At 40.8% G+C, this 21,168-nt stretch overlaps 1 protein-coding gene across 1 annotated transcript; it reads left to right on the forward strand.

Moving 5' to 3' along the window:
• The first annotated feature begins 1,369 nt into the window (after positions 1-1,369).
• Positions 1,370-20,397, forward strand: LOC134087509 (ankyrin repeat domain-containing protein SOWAHA). The gene is made up of 12 exons (XM_062541047.1): positions 1,370-1,627; positions 3,719-3,780; positions 4,268-4,555; positions 9,597-9,707; positions 10,405-10,455; positions 10,705-10,806; positions 11,264-11,275; positions 11,535-11,537; positions 14,835-14,927; positions 16,269-16,341; positions 16,485-16,574; positions 16,829-20,397. Exons 1-12 carry the CDS (start codon positions 1,504-1,506, stop codon positions 17,008-17,010), a joined length of 1,191 nt encoding a protein of 396 aa, XP_062397031.1. The 5' UTR covers positions 1,370-1,503; the 3' UTR covers positions 17,011-20,397.
• Positions 20,398-21,168: the final 771 nt, after the last annotated feature.

A 21,168-nucleotide genomic window follows, 5' to 3' on the forward strand; every position in this document is an offset into this window, starting at 1 on the left:
AAATGTTAATTTTGAGAGCTGACTTATGATAATAATATTTACTTCTCTCTCTCTCTCTCTCTAGGTGTGTGTGTGAGTGTATGCTCTAAGTAGTACGCTGTGTGTACTTAAGATCACAATCAATGTGTGTGTCATTGGAGATCAATTACTCTCAAAAAATTAAAAGTAAATAATTTAACACCAAGAGAAGAATCGCCTTCTTAAAGCTGCATTGCTCAAAGACATAAGTTGCAGAAAGTTGAAAATGCCACAACCACGTATTAGCTATTAGCTGTTAAAATATGACTAATGTGAAAGATAAAGATCACCTAACTTTAAGTAATCTAAGAATGACTGGGTTATTCTTTGATTATCTCAACTGGCTGTTCATTGCACACCCATGTTCATAAATACTGCCAAAAACTTTGGATCAGACCCCTTTATATAACAACAATCTGGATAAAATACTAACTTTGCTGTGTTACATGGCCAGATATTTCAACTTTAAATGCTTATCTATACCTACAGTTTTTGCCCTCTTATTTAACTGTATCACATTTTATCTACAGTACAGACTATAGGCTGAGGGGGTCTGAATAATACACAGGATTAGGATTAAAGACACAAGGAAGTACACAGACACCTTGCACATACTGTAAGTCACACCAGGGAAACCATTTCTCTATGAGTGTGGTTGCAAGACACCACTCAAAAAAACAATACCAAGAATACTTTATTTTCTCAACAAAATAGAGAAAACTGACAGCATTGTTCTATTATCATTATTAATGAATGTCATGTTATATGGAACTGTTATGCACCAGGGGTACCATGAGTTAAGGCACACAGTCATTTGAGTCGACCAATCACTGCCATCTGGTTGCCTCTGATAAATCATGATACATCTGAACAGAAACTGAATAGAACAACATTGCAGATTGCCTTTGCTATGAAGTATAACATTAAATCAAAAAGCAACATCACAAAATGTTCCTCTATACTGTAGCCTATTTGAAAAACCTGAATCCATGTCCAAATGTAGGTCTATTTGTAATTTTACTCCAAATTTGTTGTCTTATACTTTCTCACAGGTTTCCTGTTTTCATTTGGTATCCAATATCTTAATTACCCTTGAATTCATACATAGGCTACTCTAGAATTGTTATTTCATGGTTTATCCTGGAAAATAGTTTTTCTTCCTCACAGTGATTGGGGTCTTGCAATAGTATATTTCAGATCTGTAAGTCAATTATGACATTCAAGAAGTCAAGTTCTCGTGTTGTCCACAATTGCCGTTCAGTAGGGTCAAAGGTCTCTTTTCTAAAAACGCCTGTAAAGGGTTAAAATGTAGGAGGTGCGCTCGCCGGATTTGGGTGGAGGAAGTTAGACGCTGAATAGGCTATATTAATTAACTGAAAAGCACTATGTAGGATATGTCAAATCTTGGGCTAGGCCTACAATATCTTAGTGTCTTAAGGAATTTTCATTTTATTCACAGTAAGGCACTAATATTTCTTTGATAAAATGGGAGACGTCAGTGAGGAGACGCTATTGAACTACATTTATTCTTTAGGTGGCAAAGTTAAAAATGCAGATATTTCGAAAAAATACAAACCCTTCATAAACCATAACGACTTACAACTCCGCGGTAAGTAACCTTAGCCATGTATGTGTAGCCTTTGTTCAACATCATACGAAATATGTCATGTTTTGCCAGCAGCATGGGTACGGCGTGAACACTTTCGGCTATTGTCAGCATTCCTCGATCTAAGAGACTATGTTTTTCGGTCTCTAATTATACCTGTTAAATATGTTTTCAAAGTTATAATCTGCTTTCACCATGTTTTTTATGTTTCTGGCGCCATGTCTGAAAGATACATCCAAACGTTTTCAGCTCTGATTAACATCTGGCTTACATTAGACTGCCTCTGTGAACAGTTATAGTTACGTTTGGAATTCTGTCATTTCCTTTCCTTGGTTGTGCGCTGTTGGGAGTGCCTCGGTAGCCTCCTCATCTGACATCCATCCAGGCATGGTTAGACCAACTACATGCCAGGCAACTCTATGCCAGATGTAATGACATGTCCTTGATCATTGGATCAGTTGGTGAAAGTCCTTTGAGAGATTTTATTATTGTCTTCCTCTCTATAGCCCCTTCATATGTTCCATTAACCATTTTTTAATTTTGTTAACGATTCTTTAATCAGATAATTTTCACGTGTGTTTGAATAAACACAGAGAGAGAGAGAGAGAGAGAGAGAGAGAGATTTGACTGATGAATTTGTAGCTCCAGCATAATTATGAGATAATTATACTGATTATAAGAGAAACACTGACATGTTTAAACAAAGTACCTTAAGTGGTAATCCAGCCTGACCTTGAAGTGAGAGGTCAATGCTCTGGCCAGATGCTCTTGGCAGTGGTGCACAGAGGTTTGAAAAGCCCCTGTCCACAAACACCATCTGACACGGCTTTCAAATCATAATCATCCCCATCTATTTAAAGCGCTGTATAAAAGCATGTGTCTCCGACATTTAATCATGTCATTACGCCTTTGTTAATTTCACTTGCGTTTGTGGGATGTACAGGGGGAGGACATTCAAATGGTCTGTTCTACTCAATATCTGAGCAGTACTGCCACTTAGATTAGTTACGGATCACAGTAGACGTCCACTAACTATACAAATTCCTGTGGCCATTTGTGCAAGTGTCTGCTTCCCTCAGGCATCCTGTTGTTAGCGGCCCATGAGTTTGTCAGTTTGTGACCATTACAGGAAACAGGAAAGGTCTGAATTGCGTTTGGGCTGCATAAATACAACCCAGATCCACTGATGCCCTTAGTACTAATATCCATTAGTACTATGTTTCAGTATTTGGCTGAAAACTGCATGGATAATATGAATCATGGTCTTTATATGTGTCTTTAAAGAGATCAATAGTTTTTCCTTTGAACAGTGGACTAGTGGTGTTTAATCTTAGTGGAATGTGGTCAATATCAGAGACTTGGTCGAAGCTGAAGCTGCATTAACTCTGCGTATAGTCTGTGGGTGGACTGGATTGGAGGAGACTGTGTTTCTTGTGTACAATGTCCATGTGTGTGTTTGGGTTCACTGGGGGGTTTGTGTTTAGCTGCGTACATGAGTTTACTCAGTTGTATACATTTGTGGTCTCTAAGGAATGACTGAGCCACACCCCTCTCATTTTTTGGTTATCTGAGGAGCTTTTCAGGGCCTGCTGCGAGTCCAAACCCCCAACGTTTTTGCCAAAGGAGAGGCAGAGAAATACTTATTAACCCACCAGTGTCTGCACAACATAAGTCAGAACGGCTATGCAAATAAAGTTACAAAAAGAAATGCATATTTACAGACAGTTGGCTTATCAGTGAGTTCATATCTGTCTGTTATCAAAATATTGGTGATGTTGTGACTGTGAGTTGTTGCACTGGTGTGAATCCCCAGTTTGTTTTTATAACACATGGTGCAGCAAGTTGCTGGTTTATAGAGTGTTGCAACTCGCCTCGTCGTGAATCTTTGGTGTAAATTGGCCTTAAGAGGCCATGTTTTGGTGTGACATTCAGACCTGGCAAAGAACAAAATGTTTACCTAATTATTGCTTAAATGATAAATATGACTGAAAAGTGGTCTAGAAAATATTTTTAGAGCTTCATATTTATTGATGATGTGCTAAGAGTTCGTGTTCTGGTGAGACATATTTTGATGGCCAAAGTATTTTTCTCTAGCCAAATACAGGGAGGAGTTCAAAGCCATCATCGACCGAATTGCAGTGGTGAAGTCAGAGAATGTAAGTAGCTACCACAAGAACAATGGAATCAAATATTTTTCTTTCTGCTAACATGAACAAATGTCATGGCGTCAGATGGATGAGACAATTTAGCTTCTTGTAGCTGTGACTCCAAAATCACTCCTCTCTATTTCTCTCTCCTTCCTACTTGGTCGATCACTGGGTCACCACTTTACTATCTGTGGTCTATTCATCATCTGTCCAAATATTTAAGCAATATAGCATGAGTGGGAGTGGGTTGTTGCTGGATATTCCCACGGGTGTTCGGCCGTAGCCACGAGGCCGGAGGCCGAGTGGCGCAGGCAACAACTAATCAAAGTGTAAAGGCCCCTCCGCCTGCGGAGCATTATTTTCCTATAAAACGCACGGTGCGTCGTTGATTATCCCTTATGTATCATCTCTCACAGAGAGAGAAATGTGCCCCATTCTGCCCTTGTGCATGTGCATGAATACTGCTGGACTCTCACAACCTGTTGTTTGCCCACAGGGGGAGAAATACCTGGTTTTGAAGAAGCGCTACCGACAGCAGTTGCAGGACAGAGAAAGAAGTGATCAGATGTCGCCTGCTTGCACATCTGTCCCGTCTGAGGGAGCTGGGTCCCCAGCTATTCTTCTCTCTCAGGAGGACCAGCCCATGAGTCTGGGCACAGATGTGGAGGGCAGCTGCTCAGAATCCGAGGGGGAGAGGGAGAGGGAGAAAGGGCGATCTAGACCAGTGGTCGGGGAAGGGCCGACTATCACCATCACAGAGGCTCTGAGTCGACTCGCTGATCAGGTGAGGAGAGCTCGTCTGTCTGATTTTTACTGGAACAATGATCGAAGAATAAATCTAGAAAAGCACGCCGAGAGCGCAGACCTCCGCCAAGCGAAAACATAAAAAATCGAAAGCGGAAACACCAAGCAAAAAACGTTTCCTGGATCCAGACGGTAATACTGATCACTCCCAAAATGTAATCGTTTTTTTCTTTGGGTCATTGCAGACTTTCCCTGAAAATTCTGTCGAAATCCATCCATAACTTTTTGAGTTACCTTGCAAACAAACAAACAAACAAACAAACAAGCAGAAAGACAGACAAACAAATCAACCAACAAACCCGGGGAAAAAATAACCTCTGCTATACAGATATAGCCCACTCTCTCACACACAAAGCTTTCAGTCCCAGGGGCTGGCTGTTCAAACATGGAATAGTATCAGCATCTATATAGAATTAAACATGAATTTTCACCAAGATGACAAATACTGTGACTGTGCTCTATTTATGCCACTGCAACATCCTAGCAACCGGCTTACATATATCATGAGGTTGAGATGCCAGCACAGCACAACAGTGTTTGCACCAGCAAATGTGGCAGTTGTTTTGTTTGGCCTACCTCTGGTTTCTCTCAGTTGCTTTTGTACATTTCCTGAAGCATTTATAAATACGTTCATTTATCAGAACAGTTCACACAGGACAGGACAACACTGTGGTTTACTAGCAAGAGGTCATAACTGACATAACTGATAAGACTGGCAGTGTTCACAGTACAGGGACAGACAGTGTTTACTACTAGATTAATTTAATAGTATGTGATGCTGAAATAAAAGCACAATATGGAAGTGGTACTATTCCTATTTTCTTTGCCATAAATGATCAGCTTAAAGTCTCCAGACATGCAAACACGCAAACATTGATTCAAAGACGTACAACTTAATTTGGAATGTTCAGGGAGGAACTCTTGCTCCTTGCCAATTGGTTTCCCTGCCTTCTGCCATGCCTATTCTTATTCTTCATGTGAGCAGGTGCGGCTCATATGTAAACATGACATCAACAACAGTATATTGTTAATATTGTGAGATGAAAAATTCTTATCATGGGGAGGAATTGTACCGGTGTCATATATCATAGACAATGTGACATGGCTCATTCCTAGTATGCAGTTCAATTGATCCCAGACTGATAAGTGGCAACGCTAACCGCTTTATCACCACAACTACACATTTTTAACATGGAGATATTCCAAGCCACTTCCGTTCGATGTTTGTTGGAATTTCCCTCCAAAAGATAACATATTCACAAGAGTATTTAAATAAAGCTTCATGCGAATGAGATCCCTGTAGGATGTGAATAAAGTGAAATATGAATTTGTTGAGGTTTGTCTATGGTGAGGGGATTGTGTGTGTCATAGTGGCACTTAGTGCGGATGTTTCCAGAATCTTTTGTGGGATCAATTGAACTGGAGAACAGGTTATACCTGAATGAATCCTTTTATGGTTTGTTTTCTGAGCACAGTGCAGGACCAAGAGCATTGAATTGTTTCCAGCTGCAAGTTCTCAAACCCTCTTCAGAGAGCGGTGCGGTAAATTCCCCCATGTTTTCTCACCTTGTTTACCATTACTGTGTGGTATAGCAAGGACTTTTGAGATTATTAACTGGCAATACAGAGTTGTGGCCAACCAAAATGGCATGAGATGACCTCACAGTCCAAACACGCAGTTGAGAGAGTCATGTTTCTAAGCAACTTGAGTCAGTCACCCTGTTGCGTAATCTCTGCTAGATTGTCAACATTACAAATATTCCTGAGGGAGGAGCAGTGTGGTCAGCGGCCAGTTTGACTTTTTTTTTTATAGAATCAGGAACATCCCATTTCATACTTTGTACGGTGCTCAAAGCTACTGGATGAACTCAGCTGATCGCTATACTTTCCCTTTGGCTACACTTTTCCTGGAAGCGAACAGTAGTACCATCATATCGCCTATGTTTTGAAATGACTTTTCAGAACACAGACACACCCTGTGATGATAGAAAAAATACTGACCTCAACTTCAGTTGTAGATTCATTCCGCATATTCTGTCTCTCTCAATGTTTTTAAAATTCCTCAATAGGGTTCTCTCTTGAATTCCGCTTTCTGGCAATTCACCCATAGTAGCATATAACTGTCTACATTTGGCTTAATTACCTCCGCCAAGGATGTTTTCATTGGGGTTTGTTTGTTTGTTTGTTTGTCTGTCTGTCTGTCTATCTGTCTGTCTCTGTCTGTTTGTTTGTTTGTCTGTCTGTTTGTTAGCAAGATAACTAAAAAAGTAATGGATGGATTTCAATTAAATTTTCAGGGAAGGTCAGAAATGACCCAAGGAAGAAATTATTAAATTGTGGGAGTGATTGTTATCACCGTTGGGATTCCAGAGGCGTTTATGTTTTTCGCTTTGCGGTGTAATGGCATGGTATGGCCACGTGGTGGCGATCTGAATAGTTTAGGTTCAAATGTATGACAAGCTAGGAAGAACATATGCAGGCGGAGGTAGCTGCGCTCTCTTAGTGCTTTTGTAGTTGTCACTGTTCTTCTTGTCATAGGGTTTTTGCCATTATTATTATTTTTTAATTCCCAAAACATGGACCTTGAGTGAATAATGACACAAACTATGGGCCTAGTCCTTACTTGGGTAATTGCATGCCTCATGGTTCACACATTTGTCATAATTAAGCATGTAATCAATCATTTCCTTTCAGTCCTCACTGTTCCTTGGCCGTGACGTAGGATTCAAGTCAGTCAAAGCCAAGTGTTGTTATGAAAGTCACAGTGAACGTTCCTTCCAAGCAAGCATTAGCAGAGTAATAGAAGGTAATAGACGGTGTGTACCAGCATATCACAACAGTGTGTGTACCCATATTGACAAGCAACGTTTCGACCCTACTGGGTCTTCATCAGGGTCATTTGCCATCAATTTCATTGGTTTCTTATTTTGTATGTGTGTATTTTTATAGTTTAAAAATACTGCCAAGTATTTTTGCAAAACAATGAATGTAGCCTTTGACCGGTGCTGACTTAGCAATTTGCCCAGACTTGTTGTGATCATAATATTTAGATTCAGGAAGATGATCCACTTGTAGATTTCTCACACACAATACACTCCCCCCTCATACCAACCTCAAGGTTCTGGGAACTTCAGTCATTCAATCGGAACATAATATGGAACCGGTTATTTGGTAGACCTGCAAAATTGCTCAATCTGGGCATGTTTTGACGATTGTCAGAGACCACTTACTGCTTGACAAGTTCAGTTGTGACTTTTTGAGTGCGTCTCCGATACAGTATTTAGGCTATGAGATGTAACAGGCAGGTCAGCATAGTTGATCTGTTGACCGTTTGCAGTTTATGGTATGTCTCGTTGGCAGAGAAAAGCTGTTGCTCTCAAACACTGTCCATTTAATCAACACAGTCCAGTGTACTGATGAAGGAATAAATTCGATTAAACAGATCTATGTGAAAAATGGCCAGAGTTACCTAATACACATACAGTACATAGGCCTACTGCACAACTATGTATCAGCTAGCTACCACTACACACAACACCAAGTCATATACATCCAAGCTGGGTTTGAGGCTACACTCTTTGCAGATGCACAACTGAAAAAAAAAATGTTTCTTGACTTTGTTTAGGTGGGCAAAGACACAATGCTTGGGTGGGATTTTGCCTATAGAGCCACATTTTGGTATCTTGAAATGTTTCTTGAGAGAATGAAGTACCTTCAGCTGTGGTACAACAGCAGTGTGAGTTGCGAGTGCTGATGGTTAGCAGATTTACATTCGTCGAGTTAGGAAAAGAAGGAAGTGGTCATGCTGGTGTGAAGGCTGTTATGATGACAGTGTGTGTGTGAGGGTATATTCGGATAAACTGTACTGTCCGTTAAAAAACTGATCCATTAAAAAGGGTGAGGGCAAATTGGTGTAGGGGAGCTATTGTTTACTCAAATCGAGCTAGGGAAGGTGAGAAAATATAGACATGCAAAGACATGCATCCGGTTCAAGTTCAGGATGTGCGCTATCAATTATGCAGTTGAAATCCGTGTTCCTAACTCAAATAGACAATAAAATATATTGGTGTGCATCAGCTTGTCCCATTTAACAAAGGCTATAACCATAACCATAACCATAACCATAATGGCTGAGTTGATACAGCTGCAGGATAACATCTGAGAAAATAGTAATTAACTGTTATGTTAGCTATATTTTAAAATACAATGCTCAATAAGAAGCAGAACTCTCTGTTGATTTTATTTGATGTCCATGAAGCAAATATTACAGCTAATTTGTCTGCAGCTCTGAAATGTAGATGGTATGCCAATTCTCTAGATCAGAGGTTCTCAAACATTTTCTGTCATTCGCCACTTTGGAGGTGGAGAATTTTCAAGCCCCACCTGACCTCATCAACCTGGTTATATGATGGGCCTAATGTTCAAATAATTTTTCTTCCACCTTGCAGTTCCCATCTAGGTACGCTGATGCTATTATAGTTCATATGTCAGTCTTTTAATGACTCCTATGTTGTGTGTGGCTATTTTGTTTTGAATTTATGATCTTCCTTGTCAATAAAGAAAGGCATTACTAAAGATAACCGCAAAAAAATGAATTTCCTCATATTCTTGTGCTCCACCTGACCTGACATATCTCTATTCCCAAGTAGTGGCGCCCGCCCCACACTTTGAGAACCACTACTCTAGATGAACCATATTCTTAAATGGTAAAACAAGTGTTGGAGGTAAACAAAGAATAGGACCACATGATATGACTATGGAGACCTTATCTGTTTTTCTTTGTGGCATGCCAGCCATTATGGAATGTCTAAACTATATGAAATACAGTGCCACTGTTATGATACAAAACTAAATATAAAGTCACCAAATATTTTATTTAACATCACGTAATGTAAGGGGGCGAATCACTGGTTGAACCCCCTAGGCTCTGTCTCTTAGTCTTAGCACATACTGTATGTTCGTTGGATGGATGGCTGGATCAAGATGAGAGATATGAAAGGCTTATGAACTGTTTTCAACAGGAAGTGAAAGCAGATGCTGATGTGTTGAGTTTGAGGGAGGTGTCCACACTGAGCTCAGAGGACACCCCAGAGCCCACGGATGGAGAAGATGAGCTGGAGAAGGAGTCTAAGGTAATCACATGCGACACGCACGCACGCACGCACGCACGCACGCACGCACGCACGCACGCACGCACGCACACACACACACGCACACACATGCTATGGAAGTTGTACATTGTGCATTCAAACATATAGGTTCCTTGCTACATCACATAACAAAAGGTGATTGCAAACATTTTTTTAATTATTGTTATTTATATTCAGTCTCCAAAAATAGAATGATTTAAAATTCTGTCTCTAAAAATGGGATGATTTTATGCCATCACGAGTCTGTGCAGTTTTACAGTGATAAAGATTTGCTATTGACAACCGCCAGCAGGGGGCACTAGCCTGTTTTACTTTGTGCTGTGGTTGAGTGCATGGCAGGAGCAATCCACAATGCAGAGGTGGCAGCAGTGCTCACAGCCTTTACTCCTAGGAATGCAGATACTTTTGTTTAGAAAGACTATTAGGAGCAAAAGTATTATTTTAATAATACAAATATTTTTAATACAAATGCTTTTGAATAGAAAATAAAATACCTGTTTTACTCAGCCAAAGTAGTTCTAGATATCCTTGAAGTGATGGAAGTATTTGTGCTTTACTACCATTTACGTTGCCATGTGAACAGAATATTCTTATAACCAGCAGTATTTTCTAATGTTTATGAGGATATGTCATTACTCATCCCTCTTTTCTCCATTCGGTCCACTTTTCTTTCGTACAGTCAGACCATGAGTTGAACCAAGAGGAGGAATGTGCTGGTAACTCTGTGGCGGTGAGTTTGACTCTTGTCTTGCCTCAAGACCATACACATCAGCCCCATTATTAGCATTTCAGACAAATGCAGTTCAAGCACTTTATCTCAAAGCCGTTTCATAGTAGATCTGGACCGTTACGGTAGCCCTCTAAAGTTTCCTGTGTGAGGAGAAATTATGGGGAAAGATTTCAAGACTAAGTTTAAAATGGAGTGTGTGATGTGTGCTCCTCTAGAACCTTCTCTGTTCTGGCATGTGTGTGATTGCAGCTGGACCCTGTAGAAAAGGACTGGCTCTACACCGCTGCCTGTGCCCAGCTGCCCCACCTCACACAGCTGCTTGAGCAGGAGCCTGCGCTGGCAAATAAAAAGGTAAATCCAGATAAGGGCTCAGACAGTGTCCTGTGTACAAGGTTACTACTACCAGGGGTGGAAAACTCGAGCTTCAGAGAGTAAAGGTCAGATTGTGTATTGGTTCTATGTGCACTTAGCACAGGTGATCTCATCAATTAGCTGCTCTACCTACAGTAGGTGAAGAGTTGTGTTAATTAGAATCAGCTAGTTTAAATGAATGGTTGGCACAGACATGTGGTAGGATGCTGAAACTGGATTTTCCACCTCTGATAACTACTGAAATACTTTTGCTCTTATAGATATCTCATGCTATTATTTGTGCATGTGGAAGTGTGATGATGTTTATACCTCATTTAATGTTATTATTTTATTTAACATTATTTGTTGGTTATTTAACATTATTTTTTGGTATCTTGGTTTGGCCCAGATAAATGACAACGTGTGTTTTCTCTTTCCTATATGCACTCAAAATCAGGACTTCACCTCTGTAAGTTTTTCACAAAAAGTCACACAGTTTTGTGTAGCTGAAGCATATGAACCTACTATTCTGTAATGGAAGAGTCGAGATAAAATCCTCATGAGAACAGGAAGACATGACAGTTACTGGAACCTGTAATAGTTGGTTCAGGCTTGCTTTTATATGCCTGAGATGGTGCAGCAAGATCTTGAAGGAATTTCCATTTACCTCCATAAAATATTTCAGACCCATTTCAGACACATTGCGCTGTTTTGTTTGCGTGTGTAAGTTTGTGTGTGTTTGAGACTCACTAGATTCTGTTTCTTCCTACTGCTGCTGTGATGTTCCTGGGTGCTCGTTGAAGGGGGTAAGTTTGTATTTGCATGTTGTCTCTTCAATGACATTGTGTGTTGTGCTGGAAAAAAAACCTTTCATAATCCAGCAAAGGAACGCTTTAGAGCCATGTAAAGTGATGCTGACGGAAGTTCAATTTGAAATTCCCCTTGACATGGTATTACTGTGTCACGACATATGCTCTTGCTCCCTAGAAAACATCAGGTACAGCTCAAGGCAAAAAAAAATGCTATCTGAACCCTGCATTTCAAAGCGCTACTATCAAGAGGATTATGATCGATAGCCTTTTAGCCACTGTGCCCCCACCACCCCCCACCCTCCACCCCCCCCAAAAAAACAAAACAAATCCCTCCAAGCCCCAAATCCTTTATTTGTCCCGTGTGTGCGCTCAACAGCTCTGGGCTGGTGTTTGCTTCCCTTCACCCCCTGCAGACCCAGTAGGTCAGAGGTTCTCACACTTCCCTGTGTCAGACCACCTTCTAAGACCCTGTTAAGCCCTATCTCTGTGTCGGTCCATCTCCGTAAAGACACAAGCCTGCAGGCATTGAAGTGCAGGAACTTAAGCTCATATCCCAGCCACTTAGGCCTAATCTCACAGCGACACAGCAAACGGGGAAGGTGCTCTCCCACAGGTGCTTTGATGTGCTCAACTCCTAACCCCCAACACACACACACACACACACACACACACACACAGAGAGAGAGAGAAAGAGAGAAAGAGAGAGAGGGAGAGAGAGAGAGAGACACACACACAGAGACAGAGAGAGAGAGAGAGAGAGAGAAAGAGAGAGAGAGAGAGAGACACACACACACACACACACACACACACACACACACACACACACACACACACACACACAATTTCCATGCCCTCTAGCCAGGTCACTAAGGGTTAACTCCTACCAAAAGGCAACATAGCTGTACACAGCAATCCTAACCTCTGCATTTGATATTAGAATATCTAACTTACTGGTGACAGCATCTGGGAGACACCAGTGACAACATCTGTTTCCCACTAAGGATCAGACAAGGAGAGAGACAGATAGACCCAATACATCACAGAGATAGGTCACTTAACCTGGTGAATCACTTTGGTTACACAAATCTCTGGAGTCCAGTGCAACTACTCTACACCATAATTTGTCTTATGTGCCCTCCAAGAGTTTTCCAATTTAATTTGATTGATTTGCTTTGGCAATTGTGGGGTGGTGTTATGTAAGGCAGATATAAATATATCCACTTTTGCTTGGCAGAGACTTACTTCTGAGTTTGGCTTTATAGTAGAGGTGACACACTGGATCCACTTTTGTTTGGTTTGCTTGGCTTACCTCTGACTTTCACATAAAGCCTTACAGGGGAGCTTACTCTAGGCGCGTAACTGAAGTGTTCCATTCGGAAAAGCGTATGCTGCAGCAGTTAATAATCATCATAATCAATGTAAGTAGCTGCACCAGATGTGACAGTGGCGTGTACATTAAAAAAAAAATAGACCAGTCTTCTAAAATGGATTTTACACATTGCGAATGGAATGCTGCAGTTAGTTAAGACAAGGTAATACAATATGTACAATACACTAAGCTATTCATTGTGTTGGAGGTGGTATTTCAATAAAGCCTTCCACATGTGATGTGCTCACAGCTCTCTGTTTTTGTCTCTCCATCCCTTCTGTTGGTCGCCCCTGTGTATGATGGTTCTTCTCCGCCCTTCCCTTCATCGACCCTCACCTGTCTTCACCTGCACTTAGTTTGTAAGTAAATCATCTTCATGTCCATCTGATGGAGGGCGTTTATGTGTGTTTTACGTTGATGCCGCCGTGGTAGAATTCTTTGTGTGACAGTGTGGCAGTGAGAGAGAGGTATGCCAACTGCAGGTTGAGAGGTGATGGAGATGGATGGGGGATTGCAGAGGGGGGGGGGGGGCTGGTTGGTGACCCTACTGGGCGCTCTGCGATGGACGAGGACAGGAGACGCCACATCCTGCCCTGTCTCGTCCATCACAGCCAGACCCCAGGAGGGGCCGGTCGCATGTCCCTCAGACACGCCAGACAGCTAGCCAATCCATCTCCGCGGTGTGGCGGCGGGGACAAAAGAGGTGTACGCACTGTGGGTAGACTCCATCACACCGCCATTCCATCACCATCTGTCCATTAAATGGCACAGACTGTGGAGAAGAACAACCTCCTCCCTTATCAGTTAGTCAGTCAAGGACAGCCCAGTATGGCAGCGTCTTGAACCAGCTGGACTTGACTTAGATGAACCGGGTAGATGTCCTGTGCCCTAAGTAGTTTCTCTGGTTATTACGGGTCTTGTGTTTGAATTGCCGAGTGCAGCCATTCAGTCTACACATAAAGATGTTATAGAATAGACCAGTCTGTTCTATTCCAATATAACACATGGTTGGTTACCATGCTACTGTAAGTCTAGAACTTTGTGGTCATGTAGGTGTGTTTAATCTATGTGTGTGTGTGTGTGTGTGTGTGCGTGTGTGCGTGTGTGTGTGTGTGTGTGTGTGTGTGTGTGTGTGTGTGTGTGTGTGTGTGTGTGTGTGTGTGTGTGTGTGTGTGTGTGTGTGTGTGTGTGTGTGTGTGTGTGTGTGTGTGTGTGTGTGTGTGTGGTGGCCCTCACACATTATTCCCTCCCAACCTGTGTTGTTGACATGCTCTGACAACAGCCCGTTTGCTGGGAGTGGCTTCCATCACACAGGGTCACACCAACATCATCAATCTTCCCTCTGTGACGGCCGCTAATCCCCCCACCACACACACACACACACACACACACACACACACACACACACACACACACACACACACACACACACACCCAGAGTGGGCTGACTGGTTTGTTGTTTTGTAATTAGGCTGTCATTAGAGGGCAGGAAACCGTCACCCCCTTGGCCGGTCCCTCTCCCTCTGTGCACAGCTGGTCACTCCCAGCGCTGGCCAATTGTACCTCGCGACCAATGAGAATGGCCTTAAGCCTCCACATCTGTCCAGAATGCATCTCAGCCCAGTGTAGGCCTGTGTGACATGGTGCTCCAGGCCAGAATGCTGTTCTTTTACTACTACCTGCCTTTGAAACATGAGCCTGAGCCTCACGGCTTAGTGTACTTTTCTGTGGGCCAAACTCATAGGCTTACTGTATGTAAGTATGTGTATGTGTGTGTGTATGTGTGAAGTGTACCAGTGTATGTGGTATTTTGCTCTCATCTACCTTTCTCCTTCCCAATTGGCTAGACAGCTCTGCATTGGGCAGCTAAGCATGGCAAGGAAGACATGACCAGAGCTTTGGCTAATGCTGGAGCTGACATCAACACCAGAGCTGTGAGTGTGGCCTATCATACTGTACACACATACTCTTCTTATGGGAGATGCAAGGGAATTCTTATCGCTCATACTTTCACTTGTCAGTTGTGACAAATTACTCCTAAATTTACACACAGATGAAATTTCAATCAGACAATTCCAGACAATTTTTCAGAATTCTACAGATCACAATTCTGATTCGCTTGTTAAGAGAATAAACACCAATTTCTGATTTACCCATTAATTCTGTAAATTGGGTACTTTGGAGGCCATTATCCCTGGCATGTTAGTGCTGCAGTGAACTTGAAAAGTGTTGAAATGAACTTGGGACGTGTTGTATATGTTACAGCAAGTCTAGTCATATCTTATAGATGAGGTCTGCAGGTTCATATTTGTGTGTGTGTGTGTGTGTGTGTGTGTGTGCACACGCGCGCACGCATGCTTGTTTATATGTATGCGTGTGTATGTGTGAGGTTGGTTTATTAAAATAATTAAAGTCTTTGAGATTAGCAATTTTCACATTTAATTACTTCAGTGATTCATGTACTTTTGTGATGTTTTGCACTTCTTACACCTACTGCATTTCTTAAAACATGATTCATGGGATCTAAAATGTTTTGTGTTGTTGTTGTTGTTTTTCAGCATGTAAGTACATCCTGTGACATGAGAATGGGTTGGTGGTAACACACACACACACACACACACACACACACACACACAGACACTTGGATCTATCTATCTATCTATCTATCTATCTATCTATCTATCCATCTACCTATCTACCTACAGTATCTATCTATCTATCCCTTATCTACAGTATGAATAGGACATGCAGTTGAGTGTGTTTGCATGTGTGTCTCTCAGCTCCTATATGTCACAAGGTAGTTGATTGGTTTAAGACCAGGTGCAGCTGTGTAAATGGGCGACTGGCTCTGTGTTGCTACAAGACCATTTGCTCATTCATCACACATCAGGTTAAACGTTTCCCCAGAATAACTCCTCCTCTTCCAGCTCAAAGCATGTTCATTTTGCACAATTATCAGGTCAATTATGAGTTCACTGCTTGATTTTGTTGCTGTAACCTGTGTTCATTTATGTTCTGTCATCTCTCTCTCTCCCCCTCTCCCTCTTTCTTTCTCTCTCTGCCCTCTCCCTCTCTCTCTTTCTTTCTCTCTCTTCTTCTCTCTCTCTCTCTCTCTCTCTCTCTCTCTCTCTCTAATCTTGTGCCTTTACAACTGGTGCTGTGGAATGACAGGGGGTGAGTCTTTCAAGTTCTATTCCTTCCCTGATGAAGACACCATTCATTTCCAGCTTCATTTGAATTTTACTCGGCAATGCATTAATTCTCCTTTTGCTTGTGCTCAGGGATACACGCCTCTTCACATCGCAGCCCTGCATGGCCATCGACACATCATGGACTTGCTTGTAGGAACCTATGGTAAATTAACTGCAGTTAGCATTAGCTTTTCCAACACCTACAGTATGTTGCTGTATTTTACCTATTCATTTCTCATCTAAGGTAGATACTGTATGCTAGATGTGATATGCCATATGTGATGAGCTGTCCCCTTATCCTTCTAGGGGCAAAGGACAACCTGCGTGACTACAGTGGACATTTTGCTTACTATTACATCAGCCCAAGAGACCCAACAGAGGAGGATTCTGAGCTACGTACGTTTACTTGCACTTAACCACAAAACACCTTCTCTGCACCATAGCACTGCATGAATAACTTCATAGTGTAATTATTCTTATTCTTTCTTTTAAAGCAACACATGTACAAAACGTATATCTTTTTACAATGCTAAATGCACATTTCTCTATTTACCTGAGTGTGCTCGAGTAACCAGTTCTATCTGATTAGCATCCTGAGATGCATGTCTCCACTGAGTTGGTTGACCGGTGATTCTCTCTTTATAAACTAGATGTCTCGGAGTATCATGCGGTCCAGGTGAGTGAGCGCAAGAACAGGAAGTTGGTGTCGTTGTTCCACTCGAAGAAGAAGTGGGGCTCAGCGGAAGAACTCGCCGCTATTCCTGAAGAGAGGAGCAGCACACCCCATCAGCTCATGGTCCCGGCGTTCCGGCCCAGGAAGTTCTCCCGCTAACAATGCAGCATCAACTGCCCACATTAAAACCCTAGAACACAGACTTATTCTGACACATCAACAGACAACAGTCGCCTCATACGTTCACAGAGAATGTTTCGTTTCGCGTTCACAACACTTTCATTGTTTCTTTGCTATATGGTCTACTTATTATGTTTAGATATCTTATAGTCTCACTCTCAAATCATTCCTGATGCAGAATAACGGACATTATTAGATGTTCTAAATCATGATGAATGCACTTTTAAAGCATTATGAGTTTGTATTATAAGCCCTGCGCAACTGTTATTATGGAAGGTCACAATGAGTCACAAATATCTTCTTCAAAAGCATATGATAAATGAACAACATTTGAAATGTCATTTCTTTTAATTTTTCATTATCTGGAGGTAAAAAAAGACTTCATAAGGGCTTATACCATAACGTTTATACATTATAAGCTTTATACGTGCAGTCATTGCTATGTATAAATATTTTTTTTAAAGAAGATATTCCCATTGAGATTTAATTATTATTATTCTTTTTTTTAAAGAAACCAGAGAAAAAATAACAATTATATTCTCTAATAGAAAAATAAATAGATTAATCAATTGTAAGAATGTCATATAAAATAAATACATACACATAACACAAAGAAATACATCATTAATGAGGCATCTATAGCCTTTTAGTAATGTGTTTACAATGCTTTGCGGATACTGGGTAAAGTGTCACTAAAGTGAAGTGTTTCTTAAGTCTACAGTAACAAGAGGAAACACTGATATATCACTATCAAGAGAAATTATTATAATTATTTATTAGGATTAATTTTGATTACTGGGTGTTAATGGGATAATCAGAGATTTATCTGATTTTATAACAGACTGAATGAAAGGCATACAGTAGGTTGAACTTTTTATTATTATTATTATTATTATTATTATTATTTGAAAGAAACCCACAATTCAGACGAATTCACAAATATTAAGGCAAGGTCATGTTAGATTCAGAAAACTTACAAATAATACCATTATTATTACTATAATACCATAACACAAATGATCATAGTTATGTTGCAATATTGACGTTATGTTTTACTCTATATGATACACAATTCCTTATGCACCATTTAATACATAATAAGGTACACAACTTCTCATACAATGGTTATAATTATAGTATTTAGCAGATGCTTTTGTCCAAAGCAATTTAATATGATACACAACCTTATGTGCAGGCTCTGGTTATTCCTAACCAAGACTATAATTGCGATCTTACTTAAAGCCTGCATGTGTAGTGAGACTGTTGCAAATGCCTCAGAAAGGGATGAAGTGTTTGGCTTTGATCAGCCTGTAACTCCTCTGGTAATCATCCCACACTGGCTAGCTGCTGGAATTCAATTTAAATCTCACATTCAACTAAAGAAGTTAAACATAGTTTGTGTATCAACATTTGGATTTGCTCCAAAATATAATGAGGCCTGTATAGCTTGTACACCCCTCCAAAAATTAAGTGTAACTGTTAGTTTTTGTGTAATCCTGTTGACAAACAAACAAGCAAGCTGACTCTAAAACATAGCCTTCTTTAGTGGAGGTAAATAAACATACTGAAGTAAAACAGAGTGAAGAAACATTATCTAAAGTAATTTTGACAAAAAATATTTCCATTCATTGCTACATTTATTTGTACCCATACTGTCTTTTCTTTCCAGATGTGTAGCAGCCAATAACGTAGTAATGGGCAATAATTGTGATGTCTAATAATAATAATAATAATAATGTTCACTGTGTGTAACAAAGCCAATAATGTAATAACTTTCCAGTAATGTAATACCATTTCTGAACCAATAATATAATAACTTTTTGCCAATAATGTAATAAGTAATTATTTAAGAAAAAAAAACAGGTCTACAAATATAATAACTGCAGTTGATATGTAACAATCACCTTATTGAAGGCCAGACAGTAAAGGCACCGTAAGATCCGTAAAAAAATGAAAAAGCACCCGCACACTCTTGCAGCTGCTTGTGAAATGAATTTTGATAGTCAAAGACTGCCATTGACATTAAAGCAGTTGGTGTTGGCATAGCTTACCCATGAGGGAAGACATGTTCTGCCTCTGCCTCCAATGCCCATCTCAGAACATTTTCACAAGTGGAACCAGATTTCGCCGGTTGGAGAGAAGGGGGTCCCGAGACTTGGCACATGTTTGTTGGTGGGTTGCCAGACAAAAAGTTTAAGAACCACTGGTTTAAGTTATACACAGGACTATACAAGCCTGGCCATGCCTACCTAGATCTCTTTTATACTAGTCTGGAACCCCATAGTCCGCTACCACTTCATTCGGTCGGCAGATTACCTGCCCAATCTGTAACGAGAGGGTATGACACTAGTTTCAAAATTGAAAGTGAGATAGGTGAGATAGGTATTTTTTGCGAACAAGATGCAACAGTTCTCTTAGCACTGAGTATGGAAAAAACCCTCTTCCTAAGACACTCACGCCGCAGCCTGCCTGTCACACTGAGCCCTTTACTGTCTAAATGGGCAGTACTACAGGCTACATTTTAAAATCACTGCAAATCACAAATGAGCAGTGATGATGGACTTGATGCAGGCCCTTGAGATCATACCACAATGGTTCAAGTAGTTATTTAGCTAAGTGTCCCCGGGGACCAAACGCTTTTTACGGAAAAAGCTAGTTATGCTACATGCCCACCGAGTTTCATGAGCCCCGGAGTTTTGGTCATTGACCAAAAACTCAGGAAGGAAAAAAAAAATAAGAGAGTGTTTGTATGGATTGTTTTTAAGCAGCTATTTGAAAGAGCTAAGTACACTGCCATAGTGACATTTTAAATTTGAAACTTAAGTTATTACATTATTGGCAAAAAAGTTATTGCATTATTGGTTCAGGAATGTTACATTATTGAAGTTATTGCACTATTGGCTTTATTACATTAAAACGATTCTCTTATGGGCCCTTATGACCTTATTTGCTGCTACAAGATGTTACAGTGTGAAGGTTCGCAACCAATGTGTTACATGATGTGCTTAAATGCCAAGAAGTCCCATTGTATGCTTAACAGGAGTTTGTTATTGGTTCCAGAGGCTTAGTAGCTCTCCTGATGTTATCAGCTGAGCCATTCAGTAGCATCAGTGACTTTTGTTAGCACTTGGCAGTCAGGTCAATTGGCAGAATTTTCCATTTGCTGGTGATGTCATTGAGTAGTGTTTGGTCTTATCACATTTATCTTAATTTGTTGTTTTTGTCTTCTAAAAATATTACATGATAAAAAAACGTGTTGCAAGGGGTTTGTTTCTCTATTTTTCTATCTGCCAGATGTGCTTCTCATATTGCTTTTTACACATGGCCATTTACATGTTAATATGCATAAAAGTATTTTGATATGAACAGCTTGGTGTATCAATTGTTTTGATTGACTCTCCTGCTCGTATGCAATGTCTCGCCAGCTTTGTCCAAAATTTACCACATTCACAGGAGAAATTTTAAATTCCTTGTGCTAAAGATTTGCCACACTGGCCGATCAAGAAAAATAGAAATAATTTCCATTTTATTGTGAGCGCTGCACCTTTTTTTGTTTATAATCTCAGATATATGTGAAACCCCTGCCTCTTTCCCAGGCCTTGGCAATAGTTTAAATAACACAAGACCTGTATTATCCTTTGCAGTCACTCTCTGGTACTGACCTAACAGGATTACACCTCATCACATTCTCCCTTAACAGCGGAGGCCTCAACCGCTCTTGAAGTTTGCCTTCGCCACAGAGAAAAGACTAAAGCACCCCTTCATCCCCTCATTTTCTCCTCTTTTTTTCACAGCTCATCTTTGATCTTGAAGGGGGTTTCTTCTTTCTGAGGCCAGCAGATGGAGTAAATATGTCTCCTATTGACTTCCATACAGTTTTAGCCCTTAACACCAGCTTATCTGACAGAGGCCAATGCATTGCATTTGTGGCTGTAGTTGTCAGAAGAGTGAGGGACAGGCCGAGATGTGCCCTTGCTTTTCAGGGGGGGTTCGAGGGGGGAGGGTTGAGAGGGGGATTTTGTAATAGATACTTATCTGACCGCCTCCAAGCCCTCAAACAGAGTGTCCCTCTGAGGAGATCAGGACCTGGGGAGGCCATATTAGCTTTAATCCCATGCTTTGAGGCCTTACCCCCCT

The sequence above is a fragment of the Sardina pilchardus genome, chromosome 7 (assembly GCF_963854185.1).
Source record: "Sardina pilchardus chromosome 7, fSarPil1.1, whole genome shotgun sequence".
Lineage (NCBI taxonomy): Eukaryota > Metazoa > Chordata > Actinopteri > Clupeiformes > Clupeidae > Sardina > Sardina pilchardus.

Bases quoted from the DNA above. Each gene is read 5' to 3' on its own strand.
- LOC134087509 (XM_062541047.1), top strand. From the start codon at position 1,504: ATGGGAGACGTCAGTGAGGAGACGCTATTGAACTACATTTATTCTTTA. The intron at 4,556-9,596 runs GTGAGGAGAGCT...TGTTTTCAACAG, and splicing joins TGAGTCGACTCGCTGATCAG to GAAGTGAAAGCAGATGCTGA. The intron at 9,708-10,404 runs GTAATCACATGC...TCTTTCGTACAG, and splicing joins AGCTGGAGAAGGAGTCTAAG to TCAGACCATGAGTTGAACCA.